Below are 13371 nucleotides of genomic sequence, written 5' to 3'. Positions count from 1 at the left end.
TTTAAGATACCATGCTGGTTAGTTAGTCAGAAAAAGTCATCGAGTGAAGAAGTGTAGGGCTGAGAAATCAATTAGGCTAGGATATTGGTTCGCCTGTAGTAAACTCAATTTTTCTGTTTTTTTTTTTTTTTTTTTTGGTACAACGCGAATCAATGGAGTTGGTTATGCGCGAGTTTCTGCAATTCTCCGATTTCTTTTAAGTGAAAGCAGATTACTTAGTATATGAGCAATGCAGAGTTTATTCAATGTCTGATTTTTAAGTGAAAAGACATGGGCAAAGCCAAGGTAGTGCGCAATGCCGAAAATTTGTGCAATTTTCTTACCTTTTTTAAGTGAAAATAGATTGCTGTGTTCATGGGCAGAGCGAATGTAGTGCGCAATGCCGAGGTTGTGCGCGGTGCCTAGTTTGTGCAATTCTCTGGGGTTTTTTAAGTGAAAATAGATCAATGTGTACATGGTCAGAGCAAATGTAGTGCGCAGAGCCGAGGTTGTTCGCGGTGCCGAGTTTGTGTAATTCTAGGATGTTTTTTAAGTGAAAATAGATCGATGTGTACATGGGCAGAGCCAATGTAATGCGCAATGCCGAGGTTGTGCGCGTTGCCTAGTTTGTGCAATTCTAGGATTTTTTTAAGTGAAAATAGATCGATGTGTACACGGGCAAAGCCAATGTAGTGCGCAATGCCGAGGTTGAGCGCGGTGCCTAGTTTGTGTAATTCTCTGGTGTTTTTTAAGTGAAAATAGATGGCTGTGTACATGGGCAGAGCAAATGTAGTGCGCAATGCCGAGGTTGAGCGCGGTGCCTAGTTTGTGCAATTCTCTGGTGTTTTTTAAGGCGCACTGCCGAGGTTGTACGCGACGCCGTGTTTGTACAATTCTCTGATGAATATGATGTGATTTAGGGATTTAAAAACCTGTTTTTCATTAATGTGAAGTTTAAAATTTTTAGAAAATAAGGAAAATTGTCTAGTTACTGGTATGAAAGGGAATATGTCATTACGTAGCAAAACGTTAATTTGTAAATATGATAAAATTGATATATTCCAGAGTATTATTTTAAATTTTAAAAAATCTTTTTTTATTTGTATAAATGCTGAAGCTTAAAAATCTTTGAAAGTACTGAAGTTGTATGAAATGAAAGTATGAGAGACTGCGACGTTCTTTATCGTTTTAATAATTGGTAGAATTCGCTTACTGTATCATAGTAATTTTAAATATAAGCAATTTATTATACTTATTTTCAGTTAAGCCTAAGCTTAAATGTCAGAAATGTAAATTTAAAGTAAAGAATTTGATGTTAATTTACAATAATAAACACTTTATTATTGTTTTTAAGAGAAAATAGAAAGTACGCGTAGCATAAATGCGAGATTACCATGGACCTTATAAGAAATAGACTAACCCAAACGGGTTTTCTCCCTCGTCTGAGGCGTTGCCGGCTGTCACCTTGATCACATCCGGAGGAGTAGGGACGACTTGCAGAAATTTAACATTGGTTGCCTATTGTAGCGTGTATAATTGTCAAGAAGAAGTTGGTTGTAGCGCCTCATTTCACAAATTAGAATTTCTACATATTTTTATTTTTGAAATTGAGATTAATTTTTTAAAATTTAGCATATTTATCAAGCATAATTAAAGTTCCAAATAATTATAAAGCTATTGCATGCTTTCAGGGCTGGATAGTTTCTTAGCTTTTCCTATGATGCTATAAGGAAATTTGTAACTACTTCTTTTAGAAAATAATATTTTTAATCTAAACTAATAGAAAATTTCAAATACTCATTTTTCTCTTGCAATTTTTATGCTTTTATTGGTGTAAATAAGTAAAAAATACTAAAATATTTAAAAAGAATATTTGAAAGTTTTGTTTAAAATTCTGAATTGTGCTGCTTTTTTAAAATTAAAGATGAGTATTATAGCACAATTTCTATAAAGGAATTTTATTTCAATTATATTTCATAATACATCATAGTGATGAACACTTTTGACTCCTTAAAAATTTTTATACATTTAATTCTAATATTAAAATTAATTTTGCTTGTAATTTATAGTGATTATTTTTTAAATTTATCTTTAGTTTTGCGTAAGATTTTTTTTATTTACTGTTAATTTAATTTATTAGCCCAAAGCGGCGGTAGCCTAGAAAGGCTGTTAGTTTCGAAGTGGCATTTTGAGTTGTTTTACTATAAATGTCCGTGTCTCCTTGCAAATTGTTAATATTATCGCCCTGTATTATATGTAAAGAAATTAAATAATGAAGATTCTACGTGAATACATGTATGTTTCTCGCACTGTGACGAAAACGACAGCATCTAGAGCCATCAAATTTTGAATAACGTAATCCTCCACCCGAACATGGGCATCTGGACGGCCGAATTTCGAATTTCTTTTAATCTATTTCATATTTTGTAAAATTTTAACTAATTTTTGATTCACAAACTCAAGGAATTCAGAGCGAGCACTGTAAGGAAAATAACAGTTTTATCTCCAGTGCGGAAATTCTAAAGAAATGCTGTTTTCAAATGCATGTGGTTTACGGGCGAAGAACATGATATTCAATAAATATAGGTAACACTCAAAACTTTAAAAAAAGGTTCCTTTTGGGCGTAATATAAAATCTGAGTGCTTCTAGATTTTATTTTATCTTTTTTCCCCCTTCATTACGCTCAGAAAATTTTATGCTCCAAATTTTATGAATTATTAAAATAACTAATCCACTTTATTGTTAATAACTTAATGATCATATAATCAAATAAATATGATCGTTTTGTAATGTTATTATAGTTTGGAAAATCACTGCCTGAAAATGTTCATTAAATTTTAAAAAAAATTATCAGATCTTGTTTAATTTTACCTTATTTATTTCAAAGCATCACGTACTATCAATCTTATTTAATTTTTTCGTTATTTTAACGCAAAATTAAGTTCATAAATTTTGTGCCTAGAGTTTTTACCGTTTTACCAAAGTAAAGATGTTTGTACAAGATTACGCGTAAAAAAAATGCGCGAAATGTAGTAAAAAGTGCTTTAATGAGATATATTAAATCCTATTAGGAAAAAACTGTGGCTTTCATAATGTCATCACTATACAACGTGTCACATTTAGTAATTTAAAAGAGTTATGTGATACAAACGCCATAGGTTTCAGTGTTAAAGTAAACCAGATCATCCCTACTCTTTCTTGCCGACATGTCGGTGACGCGCTCCCACTGGGTTAGTCTATCTCTTATAAGGTCGATGGAGATTACATTGTGACGTCACAAGCTTATTCCCGCCCGTGTATGGACGTCACATAGCTCCGCCTTCTCAACTTTGTTGATGCAGCCTATTCTATGCTTTTACCAAATTATTTTTTAAGGGTGAAATAGCTAAAGGTTTCTGCTATTGTTTTTTAAATTACATCCTTTTAACCTTAATCATTTTTATTATTCATTTCTTAATATTTCTTTCTCTTAAAATCGTGTACAATAGTCGTAAATTTGTTTCTATTATCCACGATTTCTGGTGAAATCAAGATGGCCGCCATTTTTTGAAACACGGAGTTTTGTCGAAAATCTGGATGGCAACCATTTTTCAAAACAACCTATCTCATGTGCTTTGGCGCCAAAACAAATTCGCCAAACTTTGAAGGTGGGCTATACTGAAGCTGTTCCATATTTATTGCTGTGATATGTTTTCCCGCTTTTCTTTTGAAATTAAAATAGAAGTTAATTTTTTCGATTTTTTTAAACATTAAAAATTATAAGAATTACATTTTTATAGATCAAGGAGCAAATTCCACGCATATTTCATATTTTGATGATTTAGCACAGCGCGTGCAGTGTACAAAGTTCACTCAACAAAACTATATTGATCTGCTCTGGACTAGTGCTGCAGAATTTCCAGGTAAGCGTTGCACATTTTGTTTTAAATTTCGCATTCTTCCATTTGATATTAAGCTTGATTACGATGAATGCAAGAAGTTATCTGCTGGAAATCCATTTTACATATTGTATTTTCCTCGCATATTCCCCCCTCACGTATTTTTACCCTAGGATTTTAGCACCAGGTTCTGAAAAATTAAAAATTATTTGTGTAATTTTTCCCTTATTCACTGCAATCAGAGAAAGAGCTCCCCTAAATTTTAAAATGTATTTATCCACGTATTGATTGTTTTCGTCCGATTAACAAAGACAAACCATTACAAACTATTTGTTAAGGTCACACCGAAACTTTTCCTTTAAAATATTGAACTTTATGGAAGCCTAATACAAAACCCGACCCATCATAGTGAAACAAAATGAGCTGACGTTCATTGAGCCAGCTGTATATTCACCTTCTCTAATCATTTATGGATGATTTGAGGCCTAAGGAGTAGCAGAGAAAGGGAAAGATTCCAGTTATAGGGAAGTAGAAGTGAAACTATGTTATTAGATACTGTAGTGTTAATATTGCTATGTATTATAATTGAAATGTAGGTTTCTTTTAAGGAAATAATATTGCGATAGTTATCAGTAATTTATCCATTGCTACTTTTCATACCTCATGATCTTACTGTAACCGTGTCTTCGGAAATTAAATTATTCGCATAATTTCCCCTCTTGATTTTCGAATGATAAAATTATTAATGAAAAGGGGAACAAATATGTGAGGAACTATAGTATATATGTTTAAGTCAGCATAAGATCTTGATTATCAGATACCCAGTTTAGCTGAGTTTAGATGTTGTGCGAAACGGAGCTGTTTTATTATTGTATTGTAATCTATACAAGCTTTGTTGCGTTGCGTCTATTGTAGAGAAAATCGACGCAAGATTTCTCATAACAATGGCCTTTATTTATTCTATTCTTTAATTTATAATTTTGTTTCATACAGTATATTGAAAGAATTTTCTCTTCGGTTTGTGTACGATCTCTGATCATGATCTCAAATTTTTAAAATAAATATCTTGAACAGTTTTGTGGGATAGGAATTACAAGGTAAATATGATGCAATATATGCAAATATGATGATGATCAGCGAGTGATCTTCTATGCTTTTTAAATAACATTAAATTAATTTATGAAGGTAGTAATTATTTGATTGATTTTTAGACCGTTTTCCGTAGATTTAAGCCGAAGTGGAAATAAAATACAAAAGAGCTTTAGGTGAATAATTGAGCTAGTTGGTAAATAATCCACCCACCTCTCTTGAGATATATAAGCATCAAAATAAAATCCTCTAAAGCGATATCCTTAGCCAATCAATTATATAACAGACGTTCTGAATCAGAGCAGAATTCTCTCCTAGTGGTTATTTCATAATTTTGGAGGGATGCGGGTGGCATTTTATTTAGCAATTAAATATTTAGTTTTAGTTTATGAATATTTTATATACTATTTGTTGTTTAATTTATAAAACACGTTGGAAAACGGCCCAAATCTAGGTAAATGTGTGTATGTATTTTTCAAGTTTTGTAATGGTGAAAGAGATTCATGGGGAAAATAAGTTTGAGAGCCACTGCTATAGAAGGAGACACTTTCCAACCGCGGATATTGAAGGGAATCAATGCGATTTCCGACGAATACCAAAAGCTTTCAAACGTAAGCAGCTGGATCAGAGCAAGGAATTAAGATCAGCAAGGCAGCTCTTTACACATTTGTCACTCTTAAACTTCCTTTCAAACTGCCTTGCGTGGGCTTTAATTTTCATAATTTTCTATCTGAGAAAATATATGCGACCTGAATCAAAAGATAGACAGCCGTGCTTAAATTAAGCTTAACCTATAGTAAAACTAGAACAAATATTCGCAAGGTGTAGGAGGGGCTTGAAAAGGATATCGTAATCTAGAAATTTGTTAAAATTTTTATTTTCTACGTTTTTAGCTGAGAAATTTTCATTCTTCTTTTCAAACTCCTTTTTTAACTATCTCTTTATCTGTTATTTCAAATCCCATTTTTAATTATCTGTGGCAGCTTCGTTTTCACTGCTTTCGAAATAAAGCTGTTCTAGTCAATCACAGTTATGTTTGTAGTATTTTATTATAAGCTTTTGAATGTGTTATTGTAATGGAATATTTATTTTAATTTTCATCAATATATTTCAGGCCTTATTATCTTTACCTTCCTCGTAGAGCACTGCAACCGCAAAGTACTTCTAGGTACATCCTGCGGAATCAGTAGTGTACTTATCTTCCTTTTGCTGCTGAATACACAGTAGTAAGTCCTATATGCATCTCTTCAAATGCTCAAATGCCATTCTTCAAATGCTCAAAATGTATTTGTCATGTTTTCAAAAAAATGTTACCATTGGTGGATACTACTTGCAGTAAATATAACATTTTGGCCGTAATTATAAGACCGTATAAAAATTGAGTTTTGTAACTTTTAAAAAGGAATTTTAAAATTAAAAAAATAATCAAAGGTTTCAGATTTTCACGGTCGCCTAAAGGGATTTGTTAAGATTTTCAGGCTCTCGCTGAGCTCATAGTCTACCACCTTGCTGCTGCACTCACTCCTGCTAGCTAAATTGTTTTAACCAGTTTAGCTTCATTACTTAGCATCGTTTTCTTCGCACTTAGGCCATATACAACTCAACAGAAAAATCACAAAATTTTTAAAAGTTGCATAGCAGCATATGTTTAGAATTTCGGATGCACTGTTAAGTGTTGACATATATATTTTTTTCAAGTATTTTTCTCAGTTTATCGTATCACTGCTGAATTTTTTTAGTAAGATGGCTTGCAAAACATTTTTTTTTCTTTTTATTATTAACGTTCTTGGCTTTATTAAATATCACGTTCTCCGCCACATAAAATTCCATTCAATAGCAAAATCACAAGATATTTAAAAACAGCACACCTTTAAAATTTCCGATAGACAGCCTCACGCATGAGATAAAAATGCTTTATTCAGTGCAATTTTGCCACTGCTCGCTTTCAGATCATGAGCATGTTAATCAAAAGTTAATTAAAGTTTTAGAAAATATGAAAAAGCTAAAAAATAATAAAACAAATTCGAAATTCAAAATTCGGACTTCCAGGTGTTCGAGTGCAAGACTACGTTATTCAAAATTTAATGACTCTAGGTACCATCACTTTTACACAATGCGAGGAATATACGAGTATATAAATATATGTAGTTTCTTCATTATTTTAAATTCTTTAAAAATAATACAGGGTGATAGTATTTGGTGGCAACAATTTGAAAAAAAGGCATGCCGTTTATAATGAATGAACTGACGCAAAATCCTATTTCGAGACTAATTGCCCTTTTGGGGCTAAAATTAGCAAAATAGGCGTCTTTTGAAACATTTGCCTGATGAAATTCTACGGCCAATATTGTGGAATTAAAGTAGTATATGGGTAAAAATAATGTAAATATTTTGCTATGTATACCGAAAACGTTTTATTATAAGAATTTTATAAATACATAAAGCATATACAGGTTTTTTGGAGAAGTCAAACAACAAGAATCAGCGTAATATTTGTATATTTTGCAGAATTTGCAAATTTACTGCAAAATTTACAAATATTACGCTGATTCTTGTTGTTTGACTTCTCCAGTAATCATTATTCGGCGTATTATTCTAACCTAAAATACACAGGTTTATTAAAAAATTTTTAACATTTTGTGGGAAATGCGTGTAACAGTATAGAACGTAGAAACATACCGTTTATCCAATATTAAAAAAATTTATATGATGATGTTGTCCACGTGCTTGCTATCACTGTCCACACATTTTTGGAACCAGTTCCCTGTAGCCTGTAGACCAAGAGTCTACAGGCATTAAACGGAATGCCTAGTTGTATAGTATCTATAACAGCTTTAATTTTTTACTGTATTTTTCTTAAACTGTGGGTCACGACCTCCAAGGGAGTCCCGGAACCTGCAGCAGGGGGTTGTCAAAACGTTTAGCAGTTTTGATATTTCTTTAACTTATTATAATAATTTTACAATTACCAAATATTTTTACACAATGTATCTGAAAATAGATAAAGATAAGACAATATAGACAAAGAAAAAAAAAACGAAAACTTTTCGACGCATTCTTTTTATAATATAAACATTCATATTCCTTGCTTTGCTCGTGACGCTGTCATTTCGTCTGCTACTTATTTAAAAATTTCCCATTGTTCTATAAAATTAGAAATTAAAGTTAATGACCTAAAACTGCAATAGTATATTACAGTACAAGTGGAAAAATTGACAATTTCACTCACGCGTGTGTCAGATTTGCTCAATACTTATGGGATCCCACAAAATTTTTGTAAATATTATGGGGTCGCGAAAAACTCTCAGTGATAAAAAGGGGTCGCGACTGAAAAAGTTTAAGAAACTCTGCTGTAGATCATTAGCATTATTGCATAAACATGTATTTTCACCTTTCTCCACGACCAAAAATCACATGGTAAAAGGTTTGGTGAAAGGAATGGCCATTTCTTCCAGTTCATCTTTTTAAAATTTTCAACAAGCCATGTATGGTGATCCATATAATCTGCTACTTCTGAACAGAAATTAAAGGTTATATTCCATCGCCCTATTTACCTCGTAACCATGTAAATGATAGCAACAGCAAACGATGAGACGATTACAACCGATTTAACCACCAGTTCATTTCCGTTTAATGCGCTTCGGTTCTTCAAACGTGCGTGAATAGACGATATGCAGTGGTAGGACGTCTAAAAAGAGTTCCAAAAATCTGTGGACAATAACAGCAGAAATGTGAAACATAGTCGCATGAATTCACTCAATGTTGCTCAAAGACGTAAACATAGAAGGTGAGTAACACATTTTCTGTTTCCCATATGCATAAATAATTTTTTGAATCAACCTGTAAAAATGATTCCGAGACTGGATTTTGCGAGGCAGTCGGAAAAGATCTGTTTCGAGTAGCTTCATTTAGAAAATCACTATGCTTAAAAAAAAAAAAAAAAAAAAAAAAAAAAAACCCTAAAAATTGTACTTTATGCTTTTAAATTATATGTATGATTCGAAATGCTATAATAAATAAAACTTACATACTTATCTTAATTTAAGCCATGTACAATTTTTCTGAATTCTTTTATTTTTCATGTTGAAGCTATATTTTCTTTACAGCAAAATCATCATCCTGTTGTTTCTGTTTGGAACTCGAGCTATCATTGTAGCTGTATTTCAGCTCATTTTTGTGATGACGACGGAGGTAATTTATAATATTCAATATTTTAATCTGTTTTCTTAAGCCCGACTTCGTCCTTCAACTTCCAAATACTCTGCACTCGCTTTTCCGTAATAATCACAAAATACAATAAAGAACTGTGTGCAGACATTTCAATGAAGTACTGAAAATAGGCATATAAATGAGAAAGACATACTGTATTTCCCCCTATCTTTTTACCACTTACAGGATAATACTATTACTATTAAGTTCTTACAGGATAATACTATTACTTGAAACCTTGATCATGGCAGGAGCTTTAAACAGACATTTTACAGTCTTTTTAACTGAAAATCCGAACGCGTGAATACATTTTTAGTTACTTGCACCACAGCTATTTTCCTCTGACAAGATTTATCCTATTTAACAAATGGCAGATGCATTTCATACATTGCCGTTTTGTCGTTTGGCATTCTGTTAAATGGACAAGGAAATGTATGAAATGTTAATCGTTTCATACATTGCTGGCTACTCTCTGGAACTATATTAAATGCCTAAGAATTATATAGAATACCGTCTTTCATACATTGTGAGTAACAGCGCATATACCACGTACTTAATTGTTCTTGAGTCTATAGCTAAGACTGAAAAATCATGCTGAAAACTGAAATTAATAAATCTGATTTGCTAAATAGTATGGGACAAGAAAGGCCTGCCAGTTTAGCTTAGCCCTCTATTGAGAGAAATCTTACTTTGTTAAGATAATTAATGAATATGCTTCCTTAACAGTTAGAAAACAGATATTTTTGTAACCCAAGTGCAAATAAAGTATACTGAATAATTTGCTGTTAAACATTTTACTTTAATTACAGAGGGCGACTAAACATTTTTAGAATGATTTCGGGGCAGTTTAATTATTATTTAAAATATAGAGAGTGTTTTTTTATTGTTCGATCTGATAGCCTTTTTTCGGGGTTATAAGTCTGCATCGGGATTCCCATGATAGATGGGCTTTTCATAAAATTTCTATTCCTCTTCCCATACTTTTCAGTCTATCAATAATGATGGGTTTGTGCATAGAAAGAGCTCTTTTCAAGAGACCAGAGGCACAATAGTCCATTGGTGAATAGTCAGGGAATTTTGCAGAAATGCGTTGAAAAAGGTAATATATGCAATACCTGTATCACTCGTCCTCTTTTAAAGGAAGGCGGTGGTACTTTTCAAAATATGACCATTTTTCTTTGTCTTGATGAAGAATGTCTTGTTGAAGAAAAACTTCGAAAAACTTTGGGATAAATAAATGTAATTTTTTCTGCAAATATCAGAAGTAAAAATAATTTTTGATGGTACATTGAGTTGATTTTAACACTTTTCCCCACGCTTCTTGTTTTAAATTTCCAATTGTAAGAAAGTCCCGAAACAATCAATAACCTTTTACTGAAACTTTCTTTGTAATGACGGTATATAAAAAATAATAAACTTCCCGAATAAGCAATTAAAACACAATAAGAAAAACACAACTTCAAATGTTTAGAACAACCATTTTAATTTATTTTTAACAATGTAGTGATAACGGTGTACAAAAACTGGTAACCATGGTAACGCTTTGCGATTGCGCAGATACTCTCGCAGACGATTTTCTCAGACGATGTGCTAGCGCATTGCAGAACAAATGCAAACATTTTAAACACACCCCACCTGAACTCTGTTAAGAGTACATTGAACATTAACAAGAGATCAAATACAGCACAAATTAATAACGCAAATTAATAGGTAAAACACAAATACAAATAGTACTACATGAGCATACACTGTACTTAAGGACATTTATTATGCATAAGCCAATATTAAAGGAGAAATATCAGCTTATTTCAAGTGGATAAATTAACTGTATTGGTCTTTTATATTGCCTCTTGTTTTAATTGACAAAAACCCATCAGTAAAGTTTAAAAATTAATAAAATAACACAATAAAGGCTATTTACAGTAAGAAATAACAAAATTTAAAATGAAGACTGAGTGTGGTAAATTTCGAAGCACGGAGAAATATAACTTTCTAACTCTTAGAAAAATTATCACTATCTAACTCTTTAGAAAATGAATCATCACTCTCATCTGCGTTAGTAAATGGTTCATTAAAACACAACTTCAGATCTTTAGAACAATCATTTTCATTTATTTTTAACAATAACAACGGTAAAGAAAAATCTGGTAACCATGGTAACGCTTCGCGACTGCACAGATACTCTCCCAGACGCGATTTTCTCAGACGATGTGCTAGCGCATCGCAGAACAAATACAAAAATTTTAAGAGACGGGAACCAGTTTTGTGCTTTTTTTTTTTTTTTTTTTTTCGTTAATAAACAGAACATTTTTGTTGCAGGCATTTCCATTAGAGTACTATAAACGCTATTGCGCTGAGCCACATGCCTCGGCAAAAGCTGGGCAACATTATTTAACGCCTATATTGTAAATCGTGGTTTGTTACTTTATTGTTTGTTGTTAGAAATGTGTTTTGCAACTGGTTTCGGCTTCGACGGATTTTCTCTTGTTACCAACGATATTTAACTTTAGAAAGATAGTACGTACAGTACGTACATTTTTCGGGTATTAATTTGAAGTCTTCTTTCCATTTAGAAATAATGAGTAATGGCTGTCTGATTAATAATGCTAATTATTTTGTACTTTGAAATTTTAATACCATGCATCTCATAAGTTTTAAATCACGGAATACGAATATTTCTCTTCGGAAAGTGCAAAAACGTTCCTTCAATTCATAGCTCGTTTATATGAAAATATAACTTCTTGATACATTATTTTGGAAGAAGAATAAATTTAAAAGTAGCAAAAAATACTCCTTCTTTTAAATAACAAACTGTTGCCAGAAAATTTAAATCCAAAACATTTGCTTTAAAAAAATGTTTAATGAAATCGTTTTAAGACTGTGTAAAAACCCTATGTACATTGTATGCGTTACACTCTATATGACATCAAATTGCTTTGGATATTATTAACTTAGGACTAATAGGAATAAACAGGAATAAAAAATAATATATAATAGCAGATATCAACGAAATATGTATTGAAAAGAATTTCATTCGGTCAAGGTGTATAATGCTTCTATTAATAAGAAAATGTTCAATAATAACTAGAAATAATGGTTGATAGGGGGAAAAACAATAAAGAAGTGGGCTTCGATATTATTTGTTTTCCGGGGTCTCCATGTCTAAAGTTACTGCCCTGGTTTCTGGTAGATAATACCAGTGTGAACTATCGTTATTAGCAAAAATTCTGAATCTTAAAAGCTTAAACTTAATAAGTAGCTTAGACTAGTGAAGCTAAATGCGGAAATAATCCATCGAAAATTTATTCTTCTTCTCTTCCCCACAGGCCTTTCCTACATCTCTCCGAGCAATAGCAATGGGCTCAGGTAGCTCCTTTTGCAGGTTGGGTGGCATGGTAATACCTTATGTGGCGCAAGTAAGTATTATGGCAAATATTTTTGTTAATATTTTAATCCTTTTTTATTGTGTTTTTTGAGTTGCTATGTTGTTGTAGTTATTTTGTATTGTTTTATTTTACTTAACAATTGTTTTCAGAATGATAATTTTAAGGTTTATTTTGTATTTAATCCAATTTATGACCACATATCTTATGTTTAAGTGCTTATTGGTTGCATAGAATTATAGATTTTTAGTTCTGAGTTCAAAAATTTTGAAATTATAAAAATAGCTCAGTTAGTATTCCAGTTACAGGCGATTTCGTTCATAAAAAGGCCTTGGCGACTGTGCGACATTTGCCTATTTCTCACCAACTTGACGATTTTCTTCAAGATTCGCGAGAACATATTTTCGAAGCATTGTGACCCATTCGCCCAGAAGTTTCCAGAGCCCATCTATCTGCGAGGTATAAATAAAGTTCGGAGAAAGGGAGAATTCAGTTTTCCGCTGTCAACAACAATGTGTGTCAACAAAAGCCGCCTAGATACATGAAGGGTCACTTGACCTTTATTCTTCCTAAAGAATAGAAGCAGATATACGGCCACTGTAAACTGGATCACGCAGTCTCATTGAAGAATGAAAATTTGCATCAGGAAAGAAGGTAAAAACTCTTTCTGAGACCGAATAAATCTGTTTGCAATGATGCTCAGACTCGTAACGTCGAATCACCAGTGAAACATGTTGCTGCAAAAGTGCAGAGTGCTCCACAACATGAACAGATTAAAACTTTGAAAAGACTGGAAATAAATGTGGAAGAAAGAAAAAATATTTATTTCAGC

The 13371-nt window shown here is 32.3% G+C and overlaps 1 protein-coding gene across 2 annotated transcripts in view; it reads left to right on the top strand.

The window, feature by feature from the left end:
• The window catches only part of LOC118180332 (synaptic vesicle 2-related protein-like), a 131628-nt gene that overhangs the window by 74151 nt on the left and 44106 nt on the right, over window positions 1-13371 (top strand). For both annotated transcript variants that reach the window (XM_085819778.1, XM_085819776.1), the window contains 4 exons: window positions 3760-3882; window positions 6062-6173; window positions 9054-9138; window positions 12483-12572. In XM_085819778.1, the coding sequence (XP_085675904.1) occupies window positions 3760-3882; window positions 6062-6173; window positions 9054-9138; window positions 12483-12572 (410 nt within the window). The remainder of the gene's footprint in view (window positions 1-3759; window positions 3883-6061; window positions 6174-9053; window positions 9139-12482; window positions 12573-13371) is intronic.

The sequence above is a fragment of the Stegodyphus dumicola genome, chromosome 1 (genome assembly GCF_044657685.1).
Source record: "Stegodyphus dumicola isolate Sdum_Otavi_A_Nest chromosome 1, ASM4465768v1".
Classification (NCBI taxonomy): domain Eukaryota; kingdom Metazoa; phylum Arthropoda; class Arachnida; order Araneae; family Eresidae; genus Stegodyphus; species Stegodyphus dumicola.
The sequence above is the reverse complement of the archived record's forward strand: the minus strand, read 5'-3'. Positions and strand labels throughout refer to the sequence as shown.